The sequence below is a fragment of the Peromyscus eremicus genome, chromosome 3, assembly GCF_949786415.1.
Source record: "Peromyscus eremicus chromosome 3, PerEre_H2_v1, whole genome shotgun sequence".
NCBI lineage: Eukaryota > Metazoa > Chordata > Mammalia > Rodentia > Cricetidae > Peromyscus > Peromyscus eremicus.
The window spans coordinates 57,296,380-57,310,078 of record NC_081418.1 but is presented as its reverse complement, the minus strand read 5'-3'; the positions used below and the strand labels follow the sequence as shown (position 1 = coordinate 57,310,078).

Sequence of the window (13,699 nt, the reverse complement as noted above, 5' to 3'; positions counted from 1 at the left end):
AGAGACTCTACAATATGATATCTAAGAGATACATTTAGACAAAAAAATGCAAAAATGACTTATTGTATATTAGGTACAATATTAGGTTTCTCCAGTGGAGAAACAAAACTGTCGGGTGGAAGACATCACAGGGAAAGAGATGGAAATTATAGACCAGAACAGGAACAAGAAGTACAATGTCAAGAAGACCACAGATGATGTTTAACTAGCAAAATAACACACAAAAGTCTCAGGTGAGGCATGTGTAGAAATATACAGATAAGGACTACTTATGGTAGTAGAGTAAGGGTGGGGAGTCCAGGCAGTCATCAATAGGGGATAGACCAAGTCACATGCACACATAATGGATCACAATGCACTCAGTATTCATAGAACTGCATAAATAGGTCACATAAACATAAGACTGAGTAGGAAAGTAAGAAGTGGAGTGGGATTCATAGTACATTCAGCATATGAGGTATGGCACACAATACCAATGCTATCGGTTTTCAAGAATATAGATATATTTCCGAAGAAGTGCATATATAACACAAACGAATACACACACACACACACACACACACACACACACACACACACACACGGTGGGATTAGAAGGCTACACATGAAATAAACTCACATGGGTACCAGTAATAGACAGAGAAGATACTATAGAATAGTTAGAATCTAAAGGAAAAAATAAGTGAAATTAAAGCCAGTGAGGTACACTGTCAGGATGTGAAGAAAGGGCCATTAAATGAATGAGAGACCAGACATCCTACACAGGAGGGGTCTTGAACATGAGGCTCATTACCTGAGAGGGGAGAGGGGGGAGCTTGTGCTGGGAAACTATCCTGTCAACTAGAAGGTAGGACTAACAAAAAGGGTATCTCTACATCTCTTCTTTACTTCACTAGGGGAAAAACTGTGGACTGTGTGTATGCATCCGTTCAGTATTTATTACTGGTACAATTAAAAACATCTTTTCCTATGAGACAGTGTCTTAATCAATGTTCTTCTGCTGTGAAGAGAAACTATGGCCATGGCAACTCTTATAAAAGAAAACACTTAATTGGGGTTGGCTTATAATTCAGAGGTTCACCATTCCATTCTTGGCATGGTGGAAAGCATGGTGGCATTCAGGATGTCACGGTGCTGGAGAAGAAGCTGAGAATTCTATATCTGGATCGGCAGTCAGGAAGAAGAAAGAGAGACAGGGGGCCTGGCTTGAACTTCTGAAACCTCAAAGCCCATCCCCTTCCTCCAACTCCAAGTGACACACTTCCTCCAACAAGGCCACATGTCATGATCCTTTCATACAATGCCACTCCTCACGAGCCTATGGGAGCATTTGCTCAAACCACCACAGACAGCTATCCTTACAAAGTTTGATTGAGTCCTTATTGGAAAAACTAGAAAAAAAATGTATTCATAAATTGTTTGATAAACTTGTTGAAAATGCCCCTCCCATATTGATTACAAGACTGGTCTCTGTGTATTAAGATGCCCTCTCTGGATCAGACTATCTTTTTTTTTATATATAGTTCTCACATATATAGAACATTTTATTATCTGGGTGTAAGCTTAGCTTGATAAAGTGATATATTTTTTGCATGCTTCTTCTTTATTAACAAATTTTTTTCATTCATTTTACATACCAATCAAAGATCCCCCTCTTCCCTCCTCCTGACCCCTCAGCCTCCCCCTTCCCAACCTATTCCTCACTCCTCCCCCAAGAAGGCAAGGCCTCCCTTGGGGAGGCACATCCAATAGAGGCAAGTCCAAGCCCTTCCCCCTGCCTCAAGGCTGCAGGAGGTGTCCCATCATAGGTAGTGGGCTCCACAAAGCCTGCTCATGCACCAGGGATGGATTCTGGATCAGACTGTCTTAAAGGCCATGAAGAATTTGAGGAGAAGCCCAGAAGCTCAGAGTCCCTGAAGCTTGGTTCTTGTTACCCCAAAGCTACTCCACGCAGAGGCTGAGCCATACATTGGCTCTTAGCAGCAGCCCTGAAATGTTTCTCCAACAGCATCTGCTCACACAACGTCTGCCTTAGAATAAATAGCTCAGCCTCATGAAAATAGTGTTGTGGCTGAGGCTTGGAAGAGAGTCAAAGAAAACTGTCAATTTGATGATGTTAGGAACATAGACTTTTTTTTTTTTAAGAGTAAGACTTATAACCATCCTAATTTGTACCACTTGTTAAAACTCTGTCAAACAGACAGCTGGAAGTGAGAAAGCTAACGAATTTTGATCACTAAGAAGCAAAGGGTAGGAAATGCACATGGTGACTATCAGTGGAGAAGGGTCACTATTGGCCATAGGCTCTGAGGCTGGGAAAATTCTAGAGAAAGGAGCATAGCTGGGCAGAGTTGGCCAAAGGTGGTCTGGCCAAGGGGGAGGAAGGGTGCTGCTGGGACAGCTATGAGAGAGCAGTCATCCCACGGAGGGAAACTGGCAATGTATTTGTGTGTTTGCTGTGTACACGGTTTATTGACTTTCTATAGTTATTACTATTTGTCAGATTTTCTTTAGTGATTTCGCTATTAGTACTGGTTTCTAGTCAAGACATCATTTTTAAATCCCTGCCTATGAACAAGCCTGAGACCAGTTACCCATAACTGGGGCAAAATGTTTGCACTGGGGTCTCAGCCAATAGTTCAGCTAATGCCAAACAGGCAAGACCTCAATTTGATACTAGAAAGATTGAAAACTGCAAGGTCTAAGATGATGGGAAATGGTGTCTTTCATAATGTTTTGACTTTCTCTGCAGTTTTATTTATTTATTTATTTTGGCCTCTGTCATGCTTGATTTCAGTTTGTGATACTTAGTGGAAATGGTATTTCCAAAGAAGGTGAATAACAACCTTTTTAAGAAAAGGATTTTAGAGCAAGATTATGTGGAAAACTATTTGGGAAATGAGATGACTTAGCTTTAAATATAGATATTAATTCAGAGAAATATAAAAAAACCATATAGTTTGTGTATGTACTCATTCAGCTGTCAACTCCATGAATATTTATATCTTGGGAAACCATTGCCCAGTGATCGGCAGGACCTTAGTCTCTGGTGATATGTAGCCTACTTCCTAGTAGAGGGACACAAAAATAAATGCATGACAAGCCCTAAAGAAAATTGGACACAGCAGTGATTGTCTGCCTCAGATGGTGTGCTCCGAGAACATCTCTGTAAGGAAGCAACAGGGGCTTAGAGAAGGACAAGAAGAAGTCAGCTTGGCTGATGTCTGGGATGCAATGAGATGCTACAATGCGGGAGCGAGCTTTATAGCAAAGCATGTTAAAGAAAAGTACCATGACTGTGGAGAGCAGTCAGGCCCTACCTGCAGTCATCTAAGCAAAGTTCAGCCATGGCTTTGAGGGGGCTGGTGACTAGCGGCAATAGACGGCAGTAGATGCATTGGTGGCAGTCTAGAGGAACAGGCCCAGAGATACTATTGGACAGTGAGCGATAAGGAAAGAGAAGAGGGAAAGGAAAGAAAAGAAGGGAATTGTGGTCAACTCCAAATTTTGGAGTTAACAAAAAGCGGGTGGACAGTGATGTTATTTACTGAGACAAGGGAGACTGGTGGAGGCAGAGGCTGGTGTAGACATCAAGATTCTTTATTGCCATATTCATTCTGAGATGCCTCCTAGAAATCTACGTTGAGATGTCAAGTAATCAGAAGTTCCTGAGAAAAGCAAGGTCTGAAGATTTAAATTTAAGTCAACGTGCTTAAATAGTATTTTGAGCCATTAGACGGTAGATAGGCTATGATTTTACAGGACAACGAGTGGGCTGAGAAGACACTTCAACACTTGCTTGTCAAGTGAGGAAGAGAATGCATCAGAGACTAAACTGGTAGCTAATGAGCAAGAAGAAAAGCAAAAGAGTGCAGAGCCCTGGAATCCATGGGAAGCAAGTATTTCAAGGAGGCAAGGGACAGACCAGAAGGATGTGATGCAATGCAGACTTTAGATCCATGCTGATTTAGACAACCTTTGTAAGGGCTTTAATGATAAGAGATAAGAAAGGAGGGAAGGAAAGAAAGGGGAGGAGGAAGGGAGAGGAGGAAGTAGGGAAAGAAGGGAGGAAGAACATATTTCTACATCATGGAGAAGCTCATGTGAGGAGTCTCATCAGGGAAGAGAAGAAAACTGCTTTTGTATGAAGTTCTCTTGCTAAGCCTTTCCTCTGGCTGACAGCGATCCTTTGCCAGCTTTGGCCTTTTCTGATTGAGATTTTGTAGTCCAGAAAATACCTGCTAGGGCTGCCTCATGCCCAGCCTGACTTTCAGTGCCTGTCCATCTCAAAACTCCTACTACAGATTCCATAACCAGCTAAGAGTAGTGTTTCCCTGCCTTTTGGGGTGTATAAAGCATGGTCAGGGTGGATTCTTCTCTGAACCAGGGAAGCTTTTGTTTGTGTTGCCTAGAGCTGAAGAGAGCACGTGCCTTTGCCTAACATTACCGCCCACTGGGCCACAGTATTATCCCAGATGAAGAATTCTCTAATAGATTTGCTAGGTAACTTCAATTTTCTTCTAGCTTGCCTGAACTGACTTTAGACCTTTAATCTCTATTTTAACCACGTTTACCTCAAAAATCTTGCAGTAATTGTTATTTTTTCCCCATCCTTTTGCCATGTGAATCTTTAAAAAAGCCTTTGCAGGGAGAGTTTTACAGCTCAAGAATGTCTTACTCTGGGAGCCATTCTTTGAAATTTAAACTTCAATGAAGGTGATATCACATCTCCTCATCTTCCTGGGAGGTGAGGAGCTTGACTTACCCATGACCCCTTGTTCCAAGCATTAAAACTACCCAATACAGGAAGATAGAGAAAATTCAGTGTATGAGCCTTCCTATCTCAAGTTTTAAAAGGCTGAAGTGTGTGTGTTTATGGATCTTTAAACATAATGGAATGCAAAATCCAATCCGATTAGAAATAAATCTCTCTTGCTCTCCTTGGGGTGGAGTTGAGCCTGATTGAATCCATCCTTTCCTGACATGTCACAATGGCCTCTGTAGAGTCCTCCTTGCCTGGGAATCTTTACCAAGTACAATCTTTGGCTTGACAAGGTGGGTGGATAAGGGTCAGACTATTTGGAATCAGATCTCTTCCTGTCTCTCACTTGGTGTGTGACCTTAAGTGAGTACTAACCCTTAGCTTTAGTTTCTTCCTATATAAATGAAGCAGGAAGCAGCAATAGCTTCCACTTTGTAAATTCATGAAATAAGGTAAAGCATGCATTGCTCTTGGCCTTGAGATGTCATCCCAGACCTCATAGCTAACACTAAGGTTTGCAGATAATAGGGGTATTAGTATGTCTTATACTATTATTACTACAACTTAGGTACCATGCACATTTTTTTTTTTTTTTTACTGTAAACTTTTGAAGTCTTAGAGATGGACATTTTGGTCATCTACAGATTTGGGTGTACTGGAATTCCAACTTTCTGCTTTGTGGCCTCCCTTGTTGACTTTCCCTTTGCTCTCTCAACCACTTGGCATTCAAATGGTGCTGAACTTATCCATCTGTGAATTTGGAATGTAGACGCTTGAGGAGCAGCCGACCAAACAAGCCCTATTATTGAGTTGGAGGAATTTGGGTTGTTATATGGCCTTGTCAGCCAAGCTTAGCTCAGAGAGCTTTGCCAGGACTCCAGTCTTCATTGACTTACAAGTTGTTTAATGAACCTTGGTTTTTCTGTAAACTTGCACAATCAGGCGAGAGAGGGCAGTAGATTAACACTGTCAGGGGAGGAAGAGGCATCCCTGAGAGTTGTTCTGTAGACAATGGCTCTCCCATTGTGTTTTTGGTTGGGCTCCTCACACAACTCAAAATAACTTGAAGCCTAAGAAAGATTTCTCAGATACTTTGGGCCACGTGTTTCATAAAGATGTTACCATTTAACGTCTGAGGCAGTCTGAGCTTTGTGCCTTGAGCCTGGACATTGGTTATTAGTTAAATGGACCCAGCCATCCTCGTTGGGAGTCTCTGAGCAGTTGATATCTACCTGAAGCTTGGTAAAGTAGACTTCAGATAGCTGACTTCCTCTTTAAACTTCTGCTTAAGAGTCACCTACTGTGGCTCCTGTATCTTGCTGGCTGAAGGATCACCTGTTTCCTAGTCTGGATCCGAAGAAGCTTGCTCATCTCCCTTCTACAGCATATACTGGCCAATAGGGTCAACAGGTGGACTTCCATACGGGAGCCCAACATACACCTTCTTCTCCCTTGGCTGTCACTGAGGTCTCAGCTGCTTAGACTTCAGACCCTCTGGTATTTCCCTGTGGCAGAGCTCTTGGGCTGACCTAATCTCCACCGGGCTTAGATAACACTGTGGGTATGATGTTTGTTCTTTTTTTGTTCCCCTCAGAAAACTCTAACCTATGGATTTGGTGTAGGACTGAGGTCTGGACACCCAGCCTGGACGAGGCTCTAGTTACCATGTGGTGTAAATATACCTGCCATGCTATGCTGAGGTATTGTCATATGCTAGCTCCTTATTTTGTGTGGGGGGAAAAGGGGGGAAAGTTTCTTACACAATTCAGAAGAAATGCTAGCAACTGCTTTTTCCTTCTTGCATCACTTTTAGTATTTTTCCCTCCTAGTTTTCTACTAGACCAGAATTATGGCTGGATTCTTATCTCCTCCAAATGACCTGCATTAGCTCTTTTGGGATGACAGGTTCCAATTATATTTAGCTGCACAGTGAGAAAATGTCTTTTCTGTTTCTCTGGTTGCTTTAAAAAAGAAAGATATGAACCTGGCTTGGCTAGCACAGGGCGTGGTGGAGGCTGGGTCTCTGTGGCATCCACTCTGTGGGCCAAGCTAAGAGCTGCCTTCTGACTATTTCAGACTGAAGTTGTGCAGAAGCACTTCTTCCTTCGAACTCGGAGGGAGCACATGGGCGATGCTGCCCCATGTCTTAGCTGCACCAGTGACACTGGGGTGAAATTTTTGGATAGACTGTTGTTTGCTTTGTTGGCCTACTGGGGGAAACCCTGGGCCCTGGCTTTCTGTGCTGTGGCCGCTGTCACAGGTGTAGATGAAGTGTTTGAGGGACAGTTCTGCAGGAGAGTGTTCTGCGAGGGCAGGCGCTGTGGGATAATCCCATCTCAAGCCAGTGTTTCGAGAAGGAAGAGACCTAGCTAGTTGGAACAGGTTCCTTTAAGTGCACAGGGGGAGAAGACAATGAAGGGAGTAAAAAGTAGAGTATGAAGAAAAGCATTTCACATTAAAGTTGTATTGACTGTATTCCAAGTATCCTGTTAAGGAGTTTATATGCAATAACCTCATCGGATCCTAAGTTACAGGAATTATATTCCCACTAAACACACAGCTATTAAATAAATTATCATCGGTCTCCACAGTTGTCAAGAGGCAGAGGTAGGATTCAAAGCCCCTGTTGGTAACCACACAGCCTTGTGGGGAATGTTGATCACTTAGCCATCCAGGACAAGTTCAACCCCTACTAAGCACTTGTTAATAAGTGTTTAAATTAGTGGGGGTAAATTATCTAACTCTTTTACTAGGCATATGAGAAAAGATAGGGGAGGTAGTGGTAGTTGGTAAAAAAAAAAAAGTTTTTATTAGAGTTGACCTGAGACTAAGGACCAGCTTGCTGCCTTCAGAGCTGTTGGATATGTCCTTCTTTTGAAGACAATGCTCCTCTCTGCTGACCCTGGGCTGGGCCTCTACTGTATGAAAATATTCCCTGGGTTGCCTCAACTAGCTTACACCTGGGAGATGTGCTTTGTGCCCACCTCTAAGATAACAGGAAATTAAAATCTGGAACTAGGGACTTAGCCTTTGTTACCAAATGACAATAAGTTGCTAACCCATCATATTAGTTCACTCTCTGGAAACTTCTCTTTGTAAGGTCATCAATGGTTTCATCGTTGTTAGATCCAAAGATTCTAGCTTTGAAAAAATTAATGGTCCTTGATATTATTCTATACTGCCTTTTTCATAAAATTTCTCCTCTGGAGACATTACTGTCTCCTCATTGTACTTAGAGAGCTCTTTGTATTTTTACTTTATTCTAGCAAGGTTCTTATTCTGCTCGTCCCTTACATTTCAATGCTGTGAGGAATTCAAACTTCACCTCCATTTCTCTTCTCTTCTAATAAATTATTCTTAAGTCGCATTCTTCAAATGAATCAGCGTGTCTTCATGGTAAATACCCCAGTTGGTTTTCACTTTACAACATTACCAGGTCTCTAGCATTCTTCTTGGCAACTCTAGTGAGTGGGAAGAAAGGGATAAAACTAGAGTTGGATGTCTCCATTCAAGAGAAAGTTCAGATAAAGCTCAAGCAGATGATGCCCAGCATTCTGGAGATGGACAGCATTTAGGAAGGAGCTTGGACCAGGTCATCAGGGCATGCTGTATTGATTTACTCACTGTGTTCAGTAGGAATCAATGGACTCTTTATTTAGCTAATGTAAAGGAAAATGTGTAATTTGTGACCTACTACTGGAGGGAAAGACTGGAATGTTCTGGGTTCCCAGTGAGTTTGGGGGCTTTTAAAATTGGTGCATATTTACTGGACATAGTGATAGGTTCCATGAAGTTTATCATGTACCTTGACTGTGTTCACCTCCACTTTCTATTTTCTCTCTTGCTTCCTATTCATTTTCCTAGACAGATTTATTTTTTTGCTTTCATGTCAGATCCATAAAAAATTTTACAAAATATAAAATCTATAAATGAGAGAAAACATGACATTTGTCTTTCTGTGTCTGATGTCTTTTGCTTAATATGACGATCTTCATTGCATCCATTTCTGTAACTGACATAATTTTGTTCTTCTTTATGACTGAATAAATCTCTGTTACGTGTATATGCTACATTTTCTGTCCATCTGTTGATAGATACTGCTGGTTCTGTAACTCGCCTATCATGAAGAGTGTGTGTGACAGTGAACCTAGGTAACTTCTACGGTACATTGACTTTGAGTCCTCCAGGTGGACATGGAGGATGACATGGCTGGTGGACATTTTTAAATACATCACTCCTTCCACGGTCTCTGACTCACACGGCTCATTCACAAAGCAGTCTCGCTTTCCATGCCCACTTTCCATCACTGTTTTCCTGTAGTCTGACTAAAACACATGAAAGGGGTATATATCCAATTTTGTCTCTTTTAAAAATGTCTTTCTAATATTTTTCATGTATCAGAACACAATAATGAAAGACATTTAGGGGCTCTGGCCCTTCTGAACATCAATTGATCCTTGGTGAGTCTCTACTACCAGGAGATAGGTATGATGAACTGACCAGCAACCAGGTCATGTGGTGGTATTGTGTTCCCCAAAATATTGTGCACCCTAATAAACTTATCTGGGGTCAGAGACAGAACAGCAACTAGATACAAAGGTTACAAAATGGTGGCACTCACACCTTTAATCCTAGCATTCCAGAGGTAGAAATCCCTCTGGATCTCTGTGAGTTCAAGGCCACATTGGAAACAGCCAGGCATGGTGACACACGCCTTTAATCCCCAGAAGTGAGTCTTTAATCCCAGGGAATGATGGCAAAAACAGAAAGATATATAAGGTGTGGAGACCAGAAACTAGAAGCACTTGGCTGGTTAAGCTTTTAGGCTTTTGAGCAACAGTTCAGCTGAGAACCATTCTGGATGAGGACTCAGAGGCTTCCAGTCTGAGGAAACAGGATCAGCTGAGGAACTGTCGAGGTGAGGAAGCTGTGGCTTGTTCTGCTTCTCTGATCCTCTAGAATTCACCCCAATAACTGGCCTCGGGTTTGATTTTATTAATAAGAACTTTTAAGATTCTTGCTACAAGGTCACACCAATGTTTTCTTCCTGGGTGATTGCCAGAGGTGAAAGAATTGAACAATGAACTCCCAGAAACCTGGAGAGGGAGTCTAAGCTGGTTCATATCCACCAAGTCCTTGAAACTCAGTTTCTTTTTATACAATTAAGAGAATGTTGCTAATTTTCTAAAGTATGAATAGTATTAGATGAAAATATCAAAAATTCAACTATCCATGTGAAGAACTATTACCTTGAAGTAAGTTTAGGTTAATCTGGAGTATGTTAGAAGCAGAAATACTGGCACAGTGGAAAGACTGTAGGAGTCAGAGGAAGTGGATGACTTCAGCGAGACAGCATTTTACAGACACATCAGGGCATTGTACACATGAACTCACAGTGGTTGTGACTGCACGCACAAGACCTGTGTAAGGTAAGGCCAGATGAAAACCCCAATATGGATGGAGGAAGGGGACATGAAGTCCTTCCCCTCACTGAGAAGCTATTGCCAATTGTTGGCTGCTGTGAGGAGAGTCAGTTTCTTCAGGGATGTGGCCCCAGAGAGGCTGCCCAGCTTCAGTAGAAGACCCTACATCCATGCACATACTGGCAGCACTAAGTGGATTTGCTGTGTTTCAAAAAGAACATATGGGTGTGGGAAGGAAAAGCGATGGGAGGATATGAGAGGAACTGGAGGAGAGGAAATGGAGGTGGAATAATCAAAACACACTGGGTTCATGTATGAAATTCTCAAGCAGTTTTTAAAAGCAAAACTATTGGTGAAGAAGATTAGGCTGTGTGGCTGGATCCAGTCATTTCCTAGGTCATTTTTCTGCTGTATTAAAACATCAACCTCTTCTCCATGAAGAGGGACGTTCTTTTCTGTCTAGATCGCTGGGCCGAGAAAAGAATGAATCCCTATTTATCTTTTAAGGCAAATTTGAACTTGGCTCCTTTTCTTTTCCTCTCCTTACTTGACTCCTCTTTCTCTATCATTTCAAGCAACCTTGAGCTTATAGAGCCCATTCATCTCCCTTCTCTTTCCTTCCTTCCCTCCCATTCTTAAGTTCTATAAATGATACAATTAAACAGTTTTGAAATCATAAGCCTAAAATTTCAGAAACTAGAGAGGCCCTGCAAGATATCCCTCCTCTGATTTTTCAGTTGAGGACATTGTGGTGCAGGGAATGGGACACGGAGTCAGATCTGGGCATCTCCAGTTTCTTTCTAATTCCTTTATGTCTGTCTTAGAGAAGAAATGGGGCCCAGATACTGTGAGAAGGAACTCTATTTCTTCATAGGCTGCTTGTTTGTTTTTTCCTTGTGAAGGTTCCCCAAGCCAACAGAGAGCTAAGTCATGATTATCTTTCTGTTCACTCACCAACAAACAGCTGGCTGTAGAGTTCCAGGCGGGTGTGACCTTCAGTCGGGGCCTTGCGGATCTGCTGGGGCAGGCGATCCACCTGGAGACTGGCCTGTTTGACATTCCTCTCTGCGGTAACCCGATGCCACTGGTCATCATTGAGAGGGGAAGGCGACCTCACCACAATCTCCACTGGCCCGTTTCCAACATCAAATGAAAAGGACACTTCTGTGGCAGCTGGAGGAGCAGAAAGTATGAAAGATACATGAGTATATGTCTCCTAGATACCAAATAGCAGTGAATTGGAGGGGAATGTTACACAGGTCAATGGCCGAACCACTGGAGGAAAAATAAAAATGGATTAATTATTTCCACTAACCAAGAAGAAGAAAAAAATAAATTTCTCTTGGGGGGTGGTGGTGGTGTTCTGTGTGCCAGGCATACATTTATTTATTTCCTTATTAACTCTGTAGAAGACTTCTAAGAAGTTACCATCATCAACTCTTTCCAGATAGGAAACCTGAAAGCCAGTGAAGCTGGCAGTAAGATACACTTGTGGATGAAGGTGCAGCAGTGGCACTCACATCTTCGTGATATGAACTCTAATTGGATTTAAGCCCCACTCAACAGGAGGGCCATCATGCCCGGTACTGGACATTTAGCGAACTACCCAGGGCCAGTGAAGTCATAGATCCTGAGGAGAACCTTCTACTGCTACTTTACTAGACCAGCGGAAATAATAACTGCATTCTAAGTACTTATCCTTAGACCTACAGATACGCATAGTTCTCACCAAAGAAGCTTTTCTTTGTGTCAGATGGAGACATTGCAGAAAATCACAAATTGTCAAAATACAGAGAGTAACTAGTGGTGGGGTGTGCAGCCCCACTTGATACGTCTGTAGGACAACTCCTGTTCCTAAGGCTCAGGGACACTGAAGAAGTGGACAGAAAGATTGTAAGGGTCAGAGGGCCCAGAGGTCCGTTGTAAGATTGTGCCTCCTAGAAATGGCAGAGAAGCTATGCCTGCGATACCACAACGATATGGCTGCCTAGTTAAGATCTGAGCAATCACAACACCAATGGATGTCTCATGGGGCCCAACCTCTAGACGAAGAACTACAGTCAAATAAACATGCCAAGAGTAGTGGAAATAGTCTTCCCTAGAGATGAGCCTTCTAATTGGTTATCCAATACTGAGTGGCCAGCCCTGAAGTCACGTACACACAAGCAACACTAATCAGACTCATCAGAAGGTATGTGAGTGAATGTGTGCACACACACACCCCACAACATAATAATAATCATAGAAAAAGAGGACATGAATTTAAGAGGGATTTTGCTTTGTGTGTGATATAGGAGGGATTGAAGTGGGAAGATATGGAGATATGGGAGGTGTAGGAGGAAAGAAAAGGAAGGGGAAAATGATATAATTATATTCCATATGGGTACTTTTGAAACTCCAGTACCTGGGCTAGGCATGTATTTCCCAAAGCTCCCCAGGAAATGTTACTGTGGAGCTAGAATTGAGAACTATTGCTTTAAGAGAGCTTACAAAATTATGTCATTAATCTTCATTGTCCTTATTGAACATTAGGGTTATGAGTTATTCAGGCATTGGTGGTGAACAGCATCTTTCATCTGGACCACTAGTAGCTGTCTCGAAGGCTGCATAGCACTCCTGCAGCATAATCCTCCACTGCATGATGCTGCGAACCTGGGCTAGTTCCCATCTGGGGTACTGGATCCTGCTCCCAACCTCCCTGCCAACACTGACCACAAATCATTCTTGTTTCCAGAGATCTCTTCTGCCAACTCTGTTTTGCAACAAATCACCTTCCAACAATAGGCGAATGGGTTTGATGGTTGCTTTGTCAAATTTACTCATAAGCAGCATTTTTATTTCACATTTTAAGCTTTATATGAGGTCCCTCAGTGGCCACCCAGTGCTTTATAAACACCTTTTGAATGTATGTATATTTTTCTCAGGACTGGCAGGGAAGGAAACTTTCTGCTGAAGCAGCACACATGTCTTGTGTTCCCTTAGGCTTGGGGAATTCTTTTTAGCATTAAAGATGTGGTATACCAGTGAGTTTCCCCAGCTATGTGTGTAGAGATATCCACTCCTCTATCCATCAAGAAGCCTTCTGCCTAATCTCTAAGCCGGTTAATTAAATATCTGTCATTTTTTTTCCAGGGCTAATGGAAAATTCAGTTTCTTTGGGACAGTGTCACAAGCAATCAAACTTCTAATTTAAAAATCACAGTGGGCCAGATTCTCTCAGGGGCTCCCATGTTCCCTGCCTCTGTGTTGGGGTCTCTGGAAAGCTGCAGTAACTTTATTGAGCTACAGGGATATTAGTTACAGAGCTCAATTTAATCAACCTAATTGTACCAAGGAATTTTGATACTTTATGTCATTAGAAAGAGAACCTTCATTTCAACACCTGCAGTGATTCCATGCATAGTCCAGTAAAACATCTCATCCAAATTAGAAGTCCCTGCCTCCAGGATCATTGTGACAGATGTAACATGCAGGCTAGTGACCTCCATCTCAGTTGCCATGGTAGTAGGATGGC

At 42.3% G+C, this 13,699-nt stretch overlaps 1 protein-coding gene across 1 annotated transcript in view; it reads right to left on the bottom strand.

Annotated features, from left to right (window-relative positions):
- The window catches only part of Cntnap2 (contactin associated protein 2), a 1,432,736-nt gene that overhangs the window by 186,211 nt on the left and 1,232,826 nt on the right, over positions 1-13,699 (bottom strand). The window contains exon 17 of the mRNA XM_059257035.1: positions 11,140-11,358. Coding sequence (XP_059113018.1) covers positions 11,140-11,358 — 219 coding nt within the window. The remainder of the gene's footprint in view (positions 1-11,139; positions 11,359-13,699) is intronic.